At 57.2% G+C, this 19,832-nt stretch overlaps 4 protein-coding genes across 4 annotated transcripts; 3 read left to right on the top strand and 1 right to left on the bottom strand.

Moving 5' to 3' along the window:
- The first annotated feature begins 3,856 nt into the window (after positions 1–3,856).
- On the top strand, positions 3,857–4,652 carry LOC136569795 (mid1-interacting protein 1-B-like). The gene is made up of 2 exons (XM_066570156.1): positions 3,857–4,294; positions 4,578–4,652. The coding sequence occupies exon 1, from the start codon at positions 3,875–3,877 to the stop codon at positions 4,274–4,276; it is 402 nt and encodes a 133-aa protein (XP_066426253.1). The 5' UTR covers positions 3,857–3,874; the 3' UTR covers positions 4,277–4,294; positions 4,578–4,652.
- A 2,613-nt stretch (positions 4,653–7,265) lies between these two features.
- On the bottom strand, positions 7,266–8,062 carry LOC136569787 (mid1-interacting protein 1-B-like). The gene is made up of 2 exons (XM_066570147.1): positions 7,625–8,062; positions 7,266–7,340 (listed from the first exon to the last, which is right to left on the bottom strand). Exon 1 carries the CDS (start codon positions 8,042–8,044, stop codon positions 7,643–7,645), a length of 402 nt encoding a protein of 133 aa, XP_066426244.1. The 5' UTR covers positions 8,045–8,062; the 3' UTR covers positions 7,266–7,340; positions 7,625–7,642.
- A 5,268-nt stretch (positions 8,063–13,330) lies between these two features.
- LOC136569777 (mid1-interacting protein 1-B-like) lies at positions 13,331–14,133 on the top strand. The gene is made up of 2 exons (XM_066570133.1): positions 13,331–13,775; positions 14,059–14,133. The coding sequence occupies exon 1, from the start codon at positions 13,356–13,358 to the stop codon at positions 13,755–13,757; it is 402 nt and encodes a 133-aa protein (XP_066426230.1). The 5' UTR covers positions 13,331–13,355; the 3' UTR covers positions 13,758–13,775; positions 14,059–14,133.
- A 4,579-nt stretch (positions 14,134–18,712) lies between these two features.
- LOC136569766 (mid1-interacting protein 1A-like) lies at positions 18,713–19,120 on the top strand. The gene has a single exon (XM_066570123.1). The coding sequence runs from the start codon at positions 18,731–18,733 to the stop codon at positions 19,118–19,120; it is 390 nt and encodes a 129-aa protein (XP_066426220.1). The 5' UTR covers positions 18,713–18,730.
- The last annotated feature ends 712 nt before the right edge of the window (positions 19,121–19,832 follow it).

Here is a 19,832-nt window from a genome sequence, read left to right as displayed (position 1 = left end):
GAGAGCTGCCAACAATGAGGGTTGCAAAATTGGGGAAGTAACACGTGGCCTTTCCCAAAATAGGACCAATTCCTCCAATTGCCACATACTGCAAGATAAGAAGGGACAGGAGTCCTGGCCATTGACCTGCCATGGCCTCTGCTCCAGGATGGGGTGGTGGGTGTGAAGGTGGCACCATCTGTGCTGCAGCGTGGGCCATGAAAGTTCAGTTCCATGGATGCAGTTCCCCTGGTGGCATTTGGTCCCATCTCTGTCCCCATCGCATGTCCTCACGACCCGTTGTCCTGGTTCAGGGCACATATGGGAGAGAACCCCCAAAGAGGCCCCTCTAGGAAAGCAGATTCAATTGGTCCCTCCCCACAACTGGTTTGGGAGGAAATACCACCTTGGCGAAAAGTGGAAAAAACCTGTTTATTAAACAATAAAACCTAAACAATGTTAAACAATAAAACCCCTTGCTGCTCCAAAAGAGATGACAAACTCAGGAAAGGCCCCTCCCCGGGTTGCAGCTCAGTTCACTCAGTCTCTTCTCAGTCCCTCAGGCGCTGGAAATGCCGCGGCCCAGGCCCGGCCCGGTGGGCCCCAGGTGTGAGCTGCCAGTGCCCTGCTGGTGTTCAGGCCAGAGCAGGTTTGAACAGGTCCAAAGAAAATGGGAAAAAAACCCCACAGTCCAGGGAACTTCTTTGCCTCAGCTAGCCAAAACTAACTAAAGCAAAGGAGAACTCTGTCCCACTGTCTGTCCATCTGCAGAAAACACAGTCCAGGGGCAGGAAGGTGGAGGAGTGAGTGCAGTGTCTGAAAACAAACTGCTGCTTCTTCTCTCCCCCTTCACTCTCTGCAACAAGTCCTAAAGGTGCAAAGCTTATTATTCAGCATAAACAGAACAAGACGACTGGGGATAAAAGCATCATATAGTCAAGCCAGGACACCCATGCAGGATTCCATGCAGCAGAGCACTGCCAGGGTGATGTCCCACACCAGTGTCTGCTGCCCTGTTCAGGCTGGCATTCATGGGCAGAGCCTGCTCACTGTCCCTGCAGTGTTCACATCCTGAGTGCACGGCAGCGAGGAGTGGGGCAGGTGACATTCCCAGCAGCACCAGTGCCTGCAGCCTGGACACACCAGGGCACAGGAGGTGGTGCCGCTCCCACAGGACCCCAGAACTGAACATGGTGGGGGGTTGAGATAGGATAGGAAAGGACAGGAGAGAACCTGGGCACCCCTCCTCATTGTCAGCCCTGGCTCCTGGCCCAGACGCCCTGAGGCCTGTCCTGTGCCTGACCTGGCTTGGGGGTCCCAGCGCATCAACCCCACTCCATGGCTGGTCAATGGCCAGGACTCCTGTCCCCTCTTATCTTGCAGTATGTGGCAATTGGAGGAATTGGTTCTATTTTGGGAAAGGCCACGTGCTCCTTCCCCAATTTTGCAACCCTCAGTGTTGGCAGCTCTCCCACTGTCCCCTCCTGCTGTCCCCTCCTAGCCCAGCCAGGTGCCCATTCTGCCACCTGGCCTCTCCCCCTCAGACCTGAACCCACTGCTCCTCTTCTCCCTTTCTGGGTGCTCCTGGCATCCTGGGCTGCCCTGTGCTGCACTGAGGTTTGCACACACTGGCAGCCCCACGCTCCCAGGACTTCTGGGCCACCATGGAGCTTCCTGAAGGTTCAGAGACATCATAGTGTCCCCCCAGAGTAGCCTCAGGGTAGGACACATCTGTCCCGGGGCTGGAGCTTCACTGTGGATATCAGGATTCCAGCCCTGCTGGCAGCTCAGCCCCACTCAGCTGCTCTGTCACTCCCCCCAGGTGGGAAGGGGGAGACAATCAGGGAGGGTAAAAGAGAGAAAAGTCGTGGGTAGAAATGAAGACAGCTCCACAGGAAAAGCAAAAGCTGCACAAGTAAGCAAAGCAAAAGAAGGAACTCATTGGTTCACCCCTTCCCATTGGCACTCAGGTGTTCAGTCCCCTGCAGGAGAGCAGGGCTCCACTGCGTGTCATGGTGACCTGGCAGGACGACTGCTGTCACTCTGACTGTGCCCCTCTTCCTTCTGCTCCCAGCTCCATACGCTGAGCATGGTGCCACACTCCCTTCCCTTGGTGCCACAGAGGGATAAGACAGGAGGATGTGCCCGGGATGGTACAGAGACACTTGGGGACACATGTGGTGGCACGACCTGCACTCTGAGCTGAGGCTGGGACTGGGGCAGGACCCGCCAGGAGGGCCACAGGTGAGGGCTAAGCTTGCCCAGTCTGGGGGTCTGTGGCAGCAGAGGCCTGAGGACATCAGTGCAGCTCCTGGGGGCCCTGCTGGTCCTGAGCAGCCTCCCCAGGGCCCCAAGCCAGGGCTGGGCACGCCAGTTCAGCTCAGCCCAACCCAGCCATGCTACACACCCGTGGTGGCTGTGCTGTGCTCCAAGCGCAGTCCTTGTCCTCCTGCTCCTGACATCCCTGCTGGCAGTGGAAGCTCCCAAGCTGTACCCAGCTTCCCTGTGGACTCTGTGAGATTTTCTGTCCCACATTTGCCTAACAGGGTCCTCAAAGGCACGGAGAGGATTTGGCAATTATTCATGTTCCAAGGATAAAGAGTTGGAGAGCAATTGGCATCTGCTGAGCCTGTGTCACCCCCAAACATTTTGCCATGCTCACTATGAGCAGGTTGTGAGGCACTGGGGGGAGCAGGAGGGCAAAGCATCCCCTGTGTCCTTGTGTCCCCAGAGCACTGTGATGTGCCTGCAACTCCAGGAAGCTCTGCAGGTGCCCTGATGTGGCCAAGGCTCTGTCTGGCACCTGCACGGGGCCAGCAGCACCCACACTCCTTGGTGCAGCAATGGGCCCCATGGCAGGACACAAAGAGATGCCAGGACACATGGAAAGGGACAAGAGGGGTGGCCAGGACAGGTGGGGAAAGGGTGGGCAAAGGGTGCGTGGCAGTGCTGGGATACAGGGGCACAGAGGGAGAGCTGCCAGCACCAAGGGTTGCAAAAGGAACCAGGTACCCCACAGCAGCCTTTCCAGAAACAGAACCACTTTTCATGTTTGCCACACTCCACAGGGACATGGAGGGACAGGCAATGCTGTCTGGTGCCCTGGCTGTGGCTTTTGCTCTCCCAGAATTTCAACAGTGGCAGGCAACCCATATCCACAATCCCCTGGGGGCAGCAATGGCTCTGTGCTGCTGCCACAGGAGTTACACATCATGGAGTCAGGTCCCTGTCCCTGTCCACATCCCTGCTGAGCCCAGGGGCAGCTTGGGGGCATTGGATGTTTCTGGGCACCCAAATCTCTGGTCACCAGCAGGCTCCATTGTCCCCAGACACCCAGTGGGACAAGGTTCCAGTGTATTTCCAGTGGGTTCCAGATTTCCCTATGTGTGCTAAAGGGTTGCTCAATGTCCCTGCAGTGTTCACGGCCTGAGTGTGTGGCAGCAGGAACGAGGGGAGGTGACGGTCCCCTGCGGCCTTCCCAGACTGGGCACAGGAGCTGGAGCCACAGCCAGAGGGCCCCAGGACTGAACATGTTGGGGCACTGAGATAATACAGGACAGGATGGGAGAGACCCTGGGCACCTCTCCTCCTTGCTGCCCCCCTGTGTCTCCTGGCATGGGGAGGCAGCAGGACCCCCGGCCAGCTCGGGTGAAGGCCACGGGGAGGCTGGGCCAGGAAAGATTGCGCAGAGCCAGGGACACAGCAGGGCCGAGCCCCGGCTGGGCTGGAGCCAAGCCCGACCCCAAGGGCATGCAGCCCAAGCAGGGCTGGCAGGGGAGGACAGCAGGGGAGGGACTTGCCCCAGCACTGCATAAAAAGCCCCCGCAGGGCCAGGGAGCAGGGAGCCTGTGAGAAGAGCCCAGAGCAGCAGTGCCAGAGCTGTAGGAGAAGGGCCATGGAGCAGTACTTCTCAGCCACGCAGAAGATGGAGCAGGAGGTGATGTTCCCCAGCCTGCTGCGAGGGGTCTTCCCGCAGGAGGAGGGGGCAGCCCCGGCTGCCGAGAGCCGCACGGACCTCTACGAGCGCTACCAGCTCCTCAAGGCCATCAAGCCCATGGTGGAGAAAGGCCTGGCCTCTGTGGGTGACCAGAGCCCCAGCGGTGCCGACACCGATGACGACACATCCTTGGACAGCAACGGGCCCGAGGATGCCCAGCTGGAGAGGCGCCTGTCCCAGCACCTGACTGGCCTGCAGCAGGTCCTCACCCACCTCACCAGGGACACCAACGCCCTGACCCGCAGGTACAGCCAGATCCTGGAGCAGATCAACCTCAGCGAGGGGCAGCCCAGCTGGTGACCCTGGCCAGGCCACCAGGTAAGACCTGGGGACATGCAGAGTCCAGGGGCAGCAAGGCAGTGTGTGGCCTCCCTGTTGGGAGAGGGGCCCAGCAGTGCAGGGGTGGGGACATGCTGGGAAGGGCCTTGGAATGCGGGCTGTCCCCTCAGCTGGGAGTGGATACCCTCTCCATGCTGGAGGAGGGAACCCTGCCCATTGCTCGGTGCAGAGACTGCAGGGCTTCAGGGTCTGTGGACTCAGGGTTGGTGGTCCTTGTGTGCCCTGGGATGATCCTTGGAGTTAAGGAATGCTGCTGTTGCAGGACAGGTGCTGGTGTCAGGAAGCACAAGACGTCCCCGTGGCTGACCACTGCAGGCTCTCCCCAGTCCCGCTGGCATTCCCCACTCCGTGGCAGCTGATGGGATCTCCTGGCACCGGCACCGGAGATGGCTGTGACCACTGCAGAACCAGATGGTGCCTATCCTGAGGAAGAAGCATCCAGATGTGCTGGCACGGCCGTTGGAAGAGCTGCAGGCTCGTGGCCTCCTCTTTATTTTCAAAGAGTGGCAGCAAGTTGGGAATGTTGTGATGTGGCCCCGACCTCCCACAGCCCCTGGAGATTGCCAAGCCCTTTTCCAGCTGGTACCTGGACTCCAAGGGCATTCCCCCTGTTTTTGCTAATAAAAGAATCCCTGGGAAGCCAGTGTTGTCAGTGTGCTGCTTTCACTCATGGAGTGCCCCAGGGACACTGGCAGAGGGACACTGGCCCTGCAGGGTGGGATCTTTCCAGGGCCATGCTGGGGAATGTGAACGGGATAAAGAATCCCAGATCTGTGAGATTAGTTGGGTTGGAAGGGATCTTCAGACACCACCTAGTGCAATGCCCTGCTGTGTGCTGGGACATCTTGCTCTAGACCAGGTGGCTCAGGACTGTGTTGATACTCAGGGCCTGTGCAAACTCACTGGATGACCTGTTCCTTTGTGTCACCAGCCTCAGGCTGAAATGTTTCTTCCTTTTGTTGACAGCAACACCACAAAAGCTGATGCTTGATTTCAGTGCACAAAAAATGTGGGTCTGCCCAGCACTCAGTCCAGCCATGCAACAGTGAGGGGCAGCAGAGCTGTAGGTCTCAGCACCTCTAGGCAGCAGCCTCCCCACCATGCCAGCCCCATGTCCAGACACCCCAGCCTTGGGATACACTGGAGATTCCCATCTCCTCTCTCCTGATCAGGCCATTTCTCTCAGCTGCTGACACCAGTCTGGCTTTGGCTTGTCCTGCCCCAGCGTGGGCAGCAGGGACAGGGTCTGCAGCCAGCTGTGGGCGTGTGAACCTGCTGAGGAGACTGCGGACACTGGAGGAGGCAGCTGAGAGCTGAGGCCAGACCCAGAAGTGCCCTCTCTGAAAGGGTCCTGGCCAGGATCACGGGGTGACAAGGACAGTTCTGAGGGATTTGGGGCAACCAGAGTCATGGGAGATGTGTCAGCAGGAGGCACTGGGGATGATACACAGTCATTTGGCGACACATGAGGTGACATTTCCCCTCTCCTTGGCCGTGGCCTGGCCTGGGCTCCCCAGGATGATGGTGAGTTGAGCACAGGTTTCCCAAACACCAGTTTGAGGCCACAGAGATCCAAGGAGCTCACTGCACCAGCACCCAGGCGTCCTGCTTTTCTAGGAAAGCAGCTGCCAGTCAGCAAGTCAATGAGAATCTCCATTGTATCCCAAAACTGGCATGCCTGGACATGGAACTATGGACTTCAGGGAGGCTTCTTTCCAGAGGTGGTGAGACCTACAGCTCTGCTGCCCCTCACTGCTGCATGACTGGGCAGAGTGTTGGAAAGATTCACACTTTGCTGTGCACAGGCATCAGCTTTTCTGGTGCCGTTAAAAATGGGAACACACTCCTGGTGCTAAAGTGATTTCAGCATTTATTCTAATAAGGTCTAAAGCTTAGGGGGCCTGTGGGTTGAGCAGGAGCGTTACACTAGAGAATGCCTCAGTGCCAACGCTGGATCTACTTCCTTTCTTGAGCAGTGATGCTCCCGATGATCCAGATGGAGCAGCACAGATTCATTGGCTCGGATAACCCTTTTCTTAAAATTTATTTTAATCCTCTGGATGGGTTTCTGTTGGGATCCTTCATTTGCATGAAGGTTTAAGGCACTTGATTGGCCCACTACAGTTCTGTCCTGGCTGGTTCCGTTTGCTTGGGTGGTGATGCACGTTACTTAGGTGTAATATGGTACATTGAGTACCGTATTTCTTATGACTACCATTTTATCCCCTTTTACGATATAATAACCAAACTTTTTAACGTACGTGCTTAAGAATTATCAACTATTTTGTAACAGATACTAATGTATTTTGTGTTCATGTTGCTGTCAAGAAAAGGAAGAAATATTTCAGTCTGAGCCTGGTGACACAAAGGAACAGGTTGCCCAGTGAGTTTGCACAGGCCCTGAGCTTCAACACAGTTCTGAGCCACCTGGTCTAGAGCAAGACGTCCCAGCACACAGCAGGGCATTGCACTAGGTGGTGTCTGAAGATCCCTTCCAACCCAAAACATCCCGGGACTTTGGGATTCTTTGTCCCATTCACATTTCCCAGCATGGCCCTGGAAAGATCCCACCCTGCAGGGCCAGTGTCCCTCTGCCAGTGTCCCTGGGGCACTCCATGAGTGAAAGCAGCACACTGACAACACTGGCTTCCCAGGGATTCTTTTATTAGCAAAAACAGGGGGAATGCCCTTGGAGTCCAGGTACCAGCTGGAAAAGGGCTTGGCAATCTCCAGGGGCTGTGGGAGGTCGGAGCCACATCACAACATTCCCAACTTGCTGCCACTCTTTGAAAATAAAGAGGAGGCCACGAGCCTGCAGCTCTTCCAATGGCTGTGCCAGCACATCTGGATGTTTCTTCCTGAGGATAAGGCACCATCTGGTTCTGCAGTGGTCACAGCCATCTCCGGTGCCGGTGCAAGGAGATCCCATCAGCTGCCACGGAGTGGGGAATGCCAGCGGGACTGGGGAGAGCCTGCAGTGGTCAGCCACGGGGACGTCTTGTGCTTCCTGACACCAGCACCTGTCCTGCAACAGCAGCATTCCTTAACTCCAAGGATCATCCCAGGGCACACAAGGACCACCAACCCTGAGTCCACAGACCCTGAAGCCCTGCAGTCTCTGCACCGAGCAATGGGCAGGGTTCCCTCCTCCAGCATGGAGAGGGATATCCACCCCCAGCTGAGGGGACAGCCCCCATTCCAAGGCCCTTCCCAGCATGTCCCCACCCCTGCACTGCTGGGCCCCTCTCCCAACAGGGAGGCCACACACTGCCTTGCTGCCCCTGGACTCTGCATGTCCCCAGGTCTTACCTGGTGGCCTGGCCAGGGTCACCAGCTGGGCTGCCCCTCGCTGAGGTTGATCTGCTCCAGGATCTGGCTGTACCTGCGGGTCAGGGCGTTGGTGTCCCTGGTGAGGTGGGTGAGGACCTGCTGCAGGCCAGTCAGGTGCTGGGACAGGCGCCTCTCCAGCTGGGCATCCTCGGGCCCGTTGCTGTCCAAGGATGTGTCGTCGTCGGTGTCGGCACCGCTGGGGCTCTGATCACCCACAGAGGCCAGGCCTTTCTCCACCATGGGCTTGATGGCCTTGAGGAGCTGGTAGCGCTCGTAGAGGTCCGTGCGGCTCTCGGCAGCCGGGGCTGCCCCCTCCTCCTGCGGGAAGACCCCTCGCAGCAGGCTGGGGAACATCACCTCCTGCTCCATCTTCTGCGTGGCTGAGAAGTACTGCTCCATGGCCCTTCTCCTACAGCTCTGGCACTGCTGCTCTGGGCTCTTCTCACAGGCTCCCTGCTCCCTGGCCCTGCGGGGGCTTTTTATGCAGTGCTGGGGCAAGTCCCTCCCCTGCTGTCCTCCCCTGCCAGCCCTGCTTGGGCTGCATGCCCTTGGGGTCGGGCTTGGCTCCAGCCCAGCCGGGGCTCGGCCCTGCTGTGTCCCTGGCTCTGCGCAATCTTTCCTGGCCCAGCCTCCCCGTGGCCTTCACCCGAGCTGGCCGGGGGTCCTGCTGCCTCCCCATGCCAGGAGACACAGGGGGGCAGCAAGGAGGAGAGGTGCCCAGGGTCTCTCCCATCCTGTCCTGTATTATCTCAGTGCCCCAACATGTTCAGTCCTGGGGCCCTCTGGCTGTGGCTCCAGCTCCTGTGCCCAGTCTGGGAAGGCCGCAGGGGACCGTCACCTCCCCTCGTTCCTGCTGCCACACGCTCAGGCCGTGAACACTGCAGGGACATTGAGCAACCCTTTAGCACACATAGGGAAATCTGGAACCCACTGGAAATACACTGGAACCTTGTCCCACTGGGTGTCTGGGGACAATGGAGCCTGCTGGTGACCAGAGATTTGGGTGCCCAGAAACATCCAATGCCCCCAAGCTGCCCCTGGGCTCAGCAGGGATGTGGACAGGGACAGGGACCTGACTCCATGATGTGTAACTCCTGTGGCAGCAGCACAGAGCCATTGCTGCCCCCAGGGGATTGTGGATATGGGTTGCCTGCCACTGTTGAAATTCTGGGAGAGCAAAAGCCACAGCCAGGGCACCAGACAGCATTGCCTGTCCCTCCATGTCCCTGTGGAGTGTGGCAAACATGAAAAGTGGTTCTGTTTCTGGAAAGGCTGCTGTGGGGTACCTGGTTCCTTTTGCAACCCTTGGTGCTGGCAGCTCTCCCTCTGTGCCCCTGTATCCCAGCACTGCCACGCACCCTTTGCCCACCCTTTCCCCACCTGTCCTGGCCACCCCTCTTGACCCTTTCCATGTGTTCTGGCATCTCTTTGTGCCCTGCCATGGGGCCCATTGCTGCACCAAGGAGTGTGGGTGCTGCTGGCCCCGTGCAGGTGCCAGACAGAGCCTTGGCCACATCAGGGCACCTGCAGAGCTTCCTGGAGGTGCAGGCACATCACAGGGCTCTGGGGACACAAGGACACAGGGGATGCTTTGCCCTCCTGCTCCCCCCAGTGCCTCACAACCTGCTCATAGTGAGCATGGCAAAATGTTTGGGGGTGACAGTGGCTCAGCAGATTCTGATGGCTCTCCAGCTCCTTATCCTTGGGACATGAATAATTGCCAAATCTGTGCCTCTGAGGACCCAGAAAGGGAGAAGAGGAGCAGTGGGTTCAGGTCTGGGGGGGAGAAGCCAGGTGGCAGATTGGGCACCTGGCTGGGCTAGGAGGGGACAGTGGGAGAGCTGCCAACAATGAGGGTTGCAAAATTGGGGAAGTAATCTGTGGCCTTTCCCAAAATAGAACCAATTCCTCCAATTGCCTCATACTGCAAGATAAGAAAGGACAGGAGTCCTGGCCATTGACCCGCCATGGCCTCTGCTCCAGGATGGGGTGGTGGGTGTGAAGGTGGCACCATCTGTGCTCCAGTGTGGGCCATGAAAGTTCAGTGCCATGGATGCAGTTCCCCTGGTGGCATTTGGTCCCATCTCTGTCCCCATCGCATGTCCTCATGACCCGTTGTCCTGGTTCAGGGCACATATGGGAGAGAACCCCCAAAGAGGCCCCTCTAGGAAAGCAGATTCAATTGGTCCCTCCCCACAACTGGTTTGGGAGGAAATACCACCTTGGCGAAAAGTGGAAAAAACCTGTTTATTAAACAATAAAACCTAAACAATGTTAAACAATAAAACCCCTTGCTGCTCCAAAAGAGATGACAAACTCAGGAAAGGCCCCTCCCCGGGTTGCAGCTCAGTTCACTCAGTCTCTTCTCAGTCCCTCAGGCGCTGGAAATGCCGCGGCCCAGGCCCGGCCCGGTGGGCCCCAGGTGTGAGCTGCCAGTGCCCTGCTGGTGTTCAGGCCAGAGCAGGTTTGAACAGGTCCAAAGAAAATGGGAAAAAAACCCCACAGTCCAGGGAACTTCTTTGCCTCAGCTAGCCAAAACTAACTAAAGCAAAGGAGAACTCTGTCCCACTGTCTGTCCATCTGCAGAAAACACAGTCCAGGGGCAGGAAGGTGGAGGAGTGAGTGCAGTGTCTGAAAACAAACTGCTGCTTCTTCTCTCCCCCTTCACTCTCTGCAACAAGTCCTAAAGGTGCAAAGCTTATTATTCAGCATAAACAGAACAAGACGACTGGGGATAAAAGCATCATATAGTCAAGCCAGGACACCCATGCAGGATTCCATGCAGCAGAGCACTGCCAGGGTGATGTCCCACACCAGTGTCTGCTGCCCTGTTCAGGCTGGCATTCATGGGCAGAGCCTGCTCACTGTCCCTGCAGTGTTCACATCCTGAGTGCACGGCAGCGAGGAGTGGGGCAGGTGACATTCCCAGCAGCACCAGTGCCTGCAGCCTGGACACACCAGGGCACAGGAGGTGGTGCCGCTCCCACAGGACCCCAGAACTGAACATGGTGGGGGGTTGAGATAGGATAGGAAAGGACAGGAGAGAACCTGGGCACCCCTCCTCATTGTCAGCCCTGGCTCCTGGCCCAGACGCCCTGAGGCCTGTCCTGTGCCTGACCTGGCTTGGGGGTCCCAGCGCATCAACCCCACTCCATGGCTGGTCAATGGCCAGGACTCCTGTCCCCTCTTATCTTGCAGTATGTGGCAATTGGAGGAATTGGTTCTATTTTGGGAAAGGCCACGTGCTCCTTCCCCAATTTTGCAACCCTCAGTGTTGGCAGCTCTCCCACTGTCCCCTCCTGCTGTCCCCTCCTAGCCCAGCCAGGTGCCCATTCTGCCACCTGGCCTCTCCCCCTCAGACCTGAACCCACTGCTCCTCTTCTCCCTTTCTGGGTGCTCCTGGCATCCTGGGCTGCCCTGTGCTGCACTGAGGTTTGCACACACTGGCAGCCCCACGCTCCCAGGACTTCTGGGCCACCATGGAGCTTCCTGAAGGTTCAGAGACATCATAGTGTCCCCCCAGAGTAGCCTCAGGGTAGGACACATCTGTCCCGGGGCTGGAGCTTCACTGTGGATATCAGGATTCCAGCCCTGCTGGCAGCTCAGCCCCACTCAGCTGCTCTGTCACTCCCCCCAGGTGGGAAGGGGGAGACAATCAGGGAGGGTAAAAGAGAGAAAAGTCGTGGGTAGAAATGAAGACAGCTCCACAGGAAAAGCAAAAGCTGCACAAGTAAGCAAAGCAAAAGAAGGAACTCATTGGTTCACCCCTTCCCATTGGCACTCAGGTGTTCAGTCCCCTGCAGGAGAGCAGGGCTCCACTGCGTGTCATGGTGACCTGGCAGGACGACTGCTGTCACTCTGACTGTGCCCCTCTTCCTTCTGCTCCCAGCTCCATACGCTGAGCATGGTGCCACACTCCCTTCCCTTGGTGCCACAGAGGGATAAGACAGGAGGATGTGCCCGGGATGGTACAGAGACACTTGGGGACACATGTGGTGGCACGACCTGCACTCTGAGCTGAGGCTGGGACTGGGGCAGGACCCGCCAGGAGGGCCACAGGTGAGGGCTAAGCTTGCCCAGTCTGGGGGTCTGTGGCAGCAGAGACCTGAGGACATCAGTGCAGCTCCTGGGGGCCCTGCTGGTCCTGAGCAGCCTCCCCAGGGCCCCAAGCCAGGGCTGGGCACGCCAGTTCAGCTCAGCCCAACCCAGCCATGCTACACACCCGTGGTGGCTGTGCTGTGCTCCAAGCGCAGTCCTTGTCCTCCTGCTCCTGACATCCCTGCTGGCAGTGGAAGCTCCCAAGCTGTACCCAGCTTCCCTGTGGACTCTGTGAGATTTTCTGTCCCACATTTGCCTAACAGGGTCCTCAAAGGCACGGAGAGGATTTGGCAATTATTCATGTTCCAAGGATAAAGAGTTGGAGAGCAATTGGCATCTGCTGAGCCTGTGTCACCCCCAAACATTTTGCCATGCTCACTATGAGCAGGTTGTGAGGCACTGGGGGGAGCAGGAGGGCAAAGCATCCCCTGTGTCCTTGTGTCCCCAGAGCCCTGTGATGTGCCTGCACCTCCAGGAAGCTCTGCAGGTGCCCTGATGTGGCCAAGGCTCTGTCTGGCACCTGCACGGGGCCAGCAGCACCCACACTCCTTGGTGCAGCAATGGGCCCCATGGCAGGACACAAAGAGATGCCAGGACACAAGCAAAGGGACAAGAGGGGTGGCCAGGACAGGTGGGGAAAGGGTGGGCAAAGGGTGTGTGGCAGTGCTGGGATACAGGGGCACAGAGGGAGAGCTGCCAGCACCAAGGGTTGCAAAAGGAACCAGGTACCCCACAGCAGCCTTTCCAGAAACAGAACCACTTTTCATGTTTGCCACACTCCACAGGGACATGGAGGGACAGGCAATGCTGTCTGGTGCCCTGGCTGTGGCTTTTGCTCTCCCAGAATTTCAACAGTGGCAGGCAACCCATGTCCACAATCCCCTGGGGGCAGCAATGGCTCTGTGCTGCTGCCACAGGAGTTACACACAATGGAGTCAGGTCCCTGTCCCTGTCCACATCCCTGCTGAGCCCAGGGGCAGCTTGGGGGCATTGGATGTTTCTGGGCACCCAAATCTCTGGTCTCCAGCAGGCTCCATTGTCCCCAGACACCCAGTGGGACAAGGTTCCAGTGTATTTCCAGTGGGTTCCAGATTTCCCTATGTGTGCTAAAGGGTTGCTCAATGTCCCTGCAGTGTTCACGGCCTGAGCGTGTGGCAGCAGGAACGAGGAGAGGTGACGGTCCCCTGCGGCCTTCCCAGACTGGGCACAGGAGCTGGAGCCACAGCCAGAGGGCCCCAGGACTGAACATGTTGGGGCACTGAGATAATACAGGACAGGATGGGAGAGACCCTGGGCACCTCTCCTCCTTGCTGCCCCCCTGTGTCTCCTGGCATGGGGAGGCAGCAGGACCCCCGGCCAGCTCGGGTGAAGGCCACGGGGAGGCTGGGCCAGGAAAGATTGCGCAGAGCCAGGGACACAGCAGGGCCGAGCCCCGGCTGGGCTGGAGCCAAGCCCGACCCCAAGGGCATGCAGCCCAAGCAGGGCTGGCAGGGGAGGACAGCAGGGGAGGGACTTGCCCCAGCACTGCATAAAAAGCCCCCGCAGGGCCAGGGAGCAGGGAGCCTGTGAGAAGAGCCCAGAGCAGCAGTGCCAGAGCTGTAGGAGAAGGGCCATGGAGCAGTACTTCTCAGCCACGCAGAAGATGGAGCAGGAGGTGATGTTCCCCAGCCTGCTGCGAGGGGTCTTCCCGCAGGAGGAGGGGGCAGCCCCGGCTGCCGAGAGCCGCACGGACCTCTACGAGCGCTACCAGCTCCTCAAGGCCATCAAGCCCATGGTGGAGAAAGGCCTGGCCTCTGTGGGTGACCAGAGCCCCAGCGGTGCCGACACCGACGACGACACATCCTTGGACAGCAACGGGCCCGAGGATGCCCAGCTGGAGAGGCGCCTGTCCCAGCACCTGACTGGCCTGCAGCAGGTCCTCACCCACCTCACCAGGGACACCAACGCCCTGACCCGCAGGTACAGCCAGATCCTGGAGCAGATCAACCTCAGCGAGGGGCAGCCCAGCTGGTGACCCTGGCCAGGCCACCAGGTAAGACCTGGGGACATGCAGAGTCCAGGGGCAGCAAGGCAGTGTGTGGCCTCCCTGTTGGGAGAGGGGCCCAGCAGTGCAGGGGTGGGGACATGCTGGGAAGGGCCTTGGAATGCGGGCTGTCCCCTCAGCTGGGAGTGGATACCCTCTCCATGCTGGAGGAGGGAACCCTGCCCATTGCTCGGTGCAGAGACTGCAGGGCTTCAGGGTCTGTGGACTCAGGGTTGGTGGTCCTTGTGTGCCCTGGGATGATCCTTGGAGTTAAGGAATGCTGCTGTTGCAGGACAGGTGCTGGTGTCAGGAAGCACAAGACGTCCCCGTGGCTGACCACTGCAGGCTCTCCCCAGTCCCGCTGGCATTCCCCACTCCGTGGCAGCTGATGGGATCTCCTTGCACCGGCACCGGAGATGGCTGTGACCACTGCAGAACCAGATGGTGCCTATCCTGAGGAAGAAGCATCCAGATGTGCTGGCACGGCCGTTGGAAGAGCTGCAGGCTCGTGGCCTCCTCTTTATTTTCAAAGAGTGGCAGCAAGTTGGGAATGTTGTGATGTGGCCCCGACCTCCCACAGCCCCTGGAGATTGCCAAGCCCTTTTCCAGCTGGTACCTGGACTCCAAGGGCATTCCCCCTGTTTTTGCTAATAAAAGAATCCCTGGGAAGCCAGTGTTGTCAGTGTGCTGCTTTCACTCATGGAGTGCCCCAGGGACACTGGCAGAGGGACACTGGCCCTGCAGGGTGGGATCTTTCCAGGGCCATGCTGGGGAATGTGAACGGGACAAAGAATCCCAGATCTGTGAGATTAGTTGGGTTGGAAGGGATCTTCAGACACCACCTAGTGCAATGCCCTGCTGTGTGCTGGGACATCTTGCTCTAGACCAGGTGGCTCAGGACTGTGTTGATACTCAGGGCCTGTGCAAACTCACTGGATGACCTGTTCCTTTGTGTCACCAGCCTCAGGCTGAAATGTTTCTTCCTTTTGTTGACAGCAACACCACAAAAGCTGATGCTTGATTTCAGTGCACAAAAAATGTGGGTCTGCCCAGCACTCAGTCCAGCCATGCAACAGTGAGGGGCAGCAGAGCTGTAGGTCTCAGCACCTCTAGGCAGCAGCCTCCCCACCATGCCAGCCCCATGTCCAGACACCCCAACCTTGGGATACACTGGAGATTCCCATCTCCTCTCTCCTGATCAGGCCATTTCTCTCAGCTGCTGACACCAGTCTGGCTTTGGCTTGTCCTGCCCCAGCGTGGGCAGCAGGGACAGGGTCTGCAGCCAGCTGTGGGCGTGTGAACCTGCTGAGGAGACTGCGGACACTGGAGGAGGCAGCTGAGAGCTGAGGCCAAACCCAGAAGTGCCCTCTCTGAAAGGGTCCTGGCCAGGATCACGGGGTGACAAGGACAGTTCTGAGGGATTTGGGGCAACCAGAGTCATGGGAGATGTGTCAGCAGGAGGCACTGGGGATGATACACAGTCATTTGGCGACACATGAGGTGACATTTCCCCTCTCCTGAGCCATGGCCTGGCTCCCCAGGATGATGGTGAGTTGAGCACAGGTTTCCCAAACACCAGTTTGAGGCCACAGAGATCCAAGGAGCTCACTGCACCAGCACCCAGGCGTCCTGCTTTTCTAGGAAAGCAGCTGCCAGTCAGCAAGTTCCCTAAATGAGGGCAAACAGAATTCCCTCCAGCCAGAGGGAGGATTTCAGAGCTGATCTGCTCTCTGTGTCTCTCTTCAGCCTGGGCAATGTTGCAGTCTTGTCTTATCCCGAGGAAACGGAGCATGAGGGGCATACTGGGAGAAACCTGGGCCATCCGCATTGTGATGGCACCTCTGGCTGGGACATGATGGAGCTCTGGCTGTGGAGCTCTCTGGTCTCTATGCTGATTGCTGAGGCTGGTGTTGAACCATAAGGAATGGATGGAGACTGGTTCCTGGTGAGGAGAGGACCACGGTGGGGGTGATGTCCCTCTGGTGGTTTATCTGGCTGTTGCTCAAGGATGGGATCTGTGTTCCCTGGAGAGCACAGCTGGCTGTGCTGGTTTAGGAAGCTGTGGAGTTAATTTTCTTTTGTCATTTCTGTACTGCCACTCTGGTGTAGGGACTGCAGCACATGGAAACTTGGGAGGAGATACTGGTGGGATAACTGATCTCCGCCAACGCAAGGGACATTTCAGACTATATGACATCAGTATATCAAGTGTGGGGAAGAAGTGAGCCACACATGGAATGATGGCCTTTGTCTTCTGAGATCAGCATTACCTGTGATGGACCCTACAGTCCTGGGGATTGCTGAACATGCACCTGCCCCTGGGAAGTGGTGAATGAATTCCTTGCTTTGCTCTGTTTGCATGCATGGCTTTTGCTTTCCCTATTACATTGGTTTTATTTAAGCCCACATCTTTTCTCGTTCTTGCCCTTGATTGTCTCTCTGATCCTGCTGGTGGGGCAGTGAGTGAGTGGCTGTGTGGGCCTTGGTGGCTGGCTGGGGTCACAGCGAGGGACACCTGCTGTCCCCTGCAGCCATGGCTTTGGGCTTGGGCAGCGCTCAGCAGCTGGAGAGGCTCGTGGTGCCCCAGGGAAGTGTCACAGAGGACACGGGGTGAATGTCCGACCACGGCTGTTGAGCATGACTAGTGGGAGATGCAGGATGTCCCCAGAGGCCGGTGATCCGGGGCAGCTGGAAGGGTTGCTGACGTCTTGTGGGCCGCTTGCATCCCCCAGGACCCGTGGGCCTCTCTCTGGGAGCCGCTGTCCCTGCAGCTGGCTCCGAGCCCGGTGTGCCACAGGAACCTTCTGCCTGCTCTGATTGCAGGGCATTGCACCACGCTGCCCCAGGGATGTGCCAAGGCCTGACGGGGCCCTGCTGCTGGCCACAGCTGGTGAGAGGTTTCTGCCCTGGTCCCAGGGGGATGTTGGCAGACAGGGCAGATCAGGCATCCTGGTGTGGCAGGGGGTGCTGGCTCTGTACCCACACTGTTCTGGCCAGCACGGGGAAAGATCTTCTTCCTGATTGTTGAAAAAAATCAGAGTAGCAGCACTTCCTTTAAATCTGTTTAGGGACATCATATCCATGAGAGAGCAGTGACCTGGCAATGGGCTCTGTGGGAGGAAGAAAAGAGATAAAGCACAGTTTTGACCCAAAATATTGAATGAGTAAAAAACCCTAAATTCCATTTTCTAACCAGTCCCAGACATCCTAATCACAAATCCTGCCCAGCCCCAATAATGGGGGGCTGCCAGTTCCCTTCCCTTCCCACAGGGCAAGTTCCCTGCCTGAACACCCTTGCCTTTCAATTTTTGTGTTGCTCTGGCCTTATCTGTACCCCTGGCTGCTGCCTACCATTTTCGTCAGCAGATACTGGGGGAACGCACCCCACAAATTCACACCTGCTCACCCCTGGTCTGGCTCTGTGGTCAGGCAATGTGGCTGTAAGCCAGCAAGGTGTGCTCAGGGCAAAGGCAGTGGAGGGAGAGCATCATTCCTATCTGCTCAGCCCTGATGAGGCCTCACCTGGAGTGCTGTGTCCAGTTCTGGTCTTTCTGGTACAAGAGAGACATGGACATACTGGAGAGTAAAGCGCCACAAAGGTGCAGAAGAGAAGGAGTATCTTCCATATGAGGAAAGGCTGAGAGAGCTGGTGGTGTCCATATTAGGAAAGAGAAGACTGAGAAAGTTGTGATCAGTGTTTGTAAATATGTGATGGTGGTCAAGAGATTACTCCAGAATCGTCCTACTGGTCTTCAGTGACAAGACAGGAAAAGAGTGGCAGGCACAAACTGAAACACAAAATAAATCTCATCTAAACATGAGAAGAAAACCTTTCTTTTTTTCCTAAAACTGAAGGTACTCAAACACTGACATAGGGTACCCAGAAAGGGGGTGGAATCTTCATTCTCAGAGATATCCAATGGTCCCATTGTTGACCTTGCTTGAGCAGTTGTTGAAGCAGATTGTCTCCAGAGGTGCCTTCCAACCAAGTCCAACTGACTCTATCTCTGTCCCTGCCTCTTATCCCCTTTGCTGCCAGCCCAGGAGCTGGCTGCAGGCTGCTCACAGCACCTGACGAGGAGGATGCTCTGCTAGGCCTGGGTGGAGGTTGGAATACTCCAAAGCAGGGCTGCTTTGGGGTGGGCCCCACAGTCTCTGACTCTTGTCATTGCCCCTCCAAGGACCCTCCTTCAGACTTGGAACTTTCATGTTTCTCCTCAGCTGACAACTTCTGAATTTTAAAAGTACCTTTTCTAACTCCCTAGTCACTTTTAAATCCTACTGCTGGCCATATTACTCCTTTATAAGCAGTTTGGGGCAAGCACCTTCAGACAAGTATCACCTGTTCATTATCACCTTCTTTTAGCAGCATTGCTCTCTAGGCCAGCTGCCACAGTTGGGCTGGGTGAGACCCGCCAGACCAGCACAGAAGGTGGTGAGTTTTCAGGCAGAGCACATAAGAAATTCACCTTCTCTGGATAAACCCACCACTTGTTCTCCTTCTCCACTCCTCAAAACTGCCCAGATCAAGGCAGCTTTCCCATGGTGCTGCCTGCAACCTGTCTGCCCTGGGGGAAGGAGGAAGGCACCACCCTGGGCCTCCAGCAGTGGTAAGGACAGTGGTGACAGGGCAGGATTGGAAAGTACCTGGCAGACCCCAGGCACCTCCTCACCACCACACTCAGAGCACAGGGATGCAGTGGGACCCCCGGCCAGCTCAGGCAAAGGCCACGGGGAGGCTCAGAAGAGATTGCACAGAGCCAGGGACATGGTGTAGCTAAGTCCCAGCTGGGCTAGAGCCAAGTGCAGCCCCGTGGCCATCCAGCCCAAGCAGGGCTGGCAGGGGAGGACAGCAGGGGAGGGACGTGCCCCAGCACTGCATAAAAAGCCCCCCTAGGGCCAGGGAGCAGGGAGCCTGTGAGAAGAGCCCAGAGCAGCAGTGCCAGAGCTGTAGGAGAAGGGCCATGGAGCAGTACTTCTCAGCCACGCAGAAGATGGAGCAGGAGGTGATGTTCCCCAGCCTGCTGCGAGGGGTCTTCCCGCAGGAGGAGGGGGCAGCCCCGGCTGCCGAGAGCCGCACGGACCTCTACGAGCGCTACCAGCTCCTCAAGGCCATCAAGCCCATGGTGGAGAAAGGCCTGGCCTCTGTGGGTGACCAGAGCCCCAGCGGTGCCAACACAGACCCAGCCTTAGATGAGGGTGCAGACAGCAATCTGGAAGAACGCCTGTCCCATCATGTCAATGGCTTGCAGCAAGTTCTGACAGACCTCACCAAAAACACCAAGGCCCTGACCCGGAGGTACAGCCAGATCCTGGAGCAGATCAACCTTAGTGAAGATCAGTCCAGCTCTTGAGCCTGCACTTCCCATCTCTGAGGTAAGAGCTTGGGGACATGCAGTACCAAGGAAGAGCTGGCTGAGGGGTAACATGCTTTGTCCTCATGCCCAAACAGCTGTGTGGTGTTATAATGTTTGCATCACACCCCCAAATCCCAGGAGTTCTGAGTCTGCACTTCATCGCTGAAGAGAAACATCCTCCCGGATTTGTCTTTCTCAATTGCCATTGGTGCAAGGTGTGTCAGCAAACAAAGGCAACTCCGTGAGCTCCACGCTGTCCCCAAGGCTCCTCAGTTTGCCACACAGGCAATGTCTTTCTGCTGCTGGCCAGACACTAATGATCCCAGGGACAAAAGAGAGGGGTGGTTGAAATACTGTGACTGGACTCCAGGAGCTGCCAGACACTGGTGCTTCAGTTATTTACCTTTTTTCTCTGGTGGAAAATACAGCAGTCATTTTTAGGCAGGAGTTTGGCACTTTCAGGTTTCCAAATATCTAACTTTGGCACACCACCTGCAAACAGCTCAGACACTTCAGTCTTCCCCTAGCCTGAAAAGCAAAACCATTCTCCATGTTGGTGGGACTTTCATCCCCTGAGGCCCCTTGGGGAGACATCCTCATGATCCATTAAAGATGGGGCTCATGGCCAAGGTCATTGTAGTGAAATGGAGAGTGTAGAAAAATAATAACAACAACAGAGGGCATTAACAGGACTTTACCCTTATTTAGG

The sequence above is a fragment of the Molothrus aeneus genome, chromosome 2 (genome assembly GCF_037042795.1).
Source record: "Molothrus aeneus isolate 106 chromosome 2, BPBGC_Maene_1.0, whole genome shotgun sequence".
Taxonomy (NCBI): domain Eukaryota; kingdom Metazoa; phylum Chordata; class Aves; order Passeriformes; family Icteridae; genus Molothrus; species Molothrus aeneus.
This window is presented reverse-complemented; position numbering and strand designations above follow the sequence as displayed.

What these genes read in the sequence shown, in the direction of transcription:
- LOC136569777 (XM_066570133.1), top strand. Translation starts at nt 13,356, where the DNA reads ATGGAGCAGTACTTCTCAGCCACGCAGAAGATGGAGCAGGAGGTGATG.
- LOC136569795 (XM_066570156.1), top strand. Translation starts at nt 3,875, where the DNA reads ATGGAGCAGTACTTCTCAGCCACGCAGAAGATGGAGCAGGAGGTGATG.
- LOC136569787 (XM_066570147.1), bottom strand. Translation starts at nt 8,044, where the DNA reads ATGGAGCAGTACTTCTCAGCCACGCAGAAGATGGAGCAGGAGGTGATG.
- LOC136569766 (XM_066570123.1), top strand. Translation starts at nt 18,731, where the DNA reads ATGGAGCAGTACTTCTCAGCCACGCAGAAGATGGAGCAGGAGGTGATG.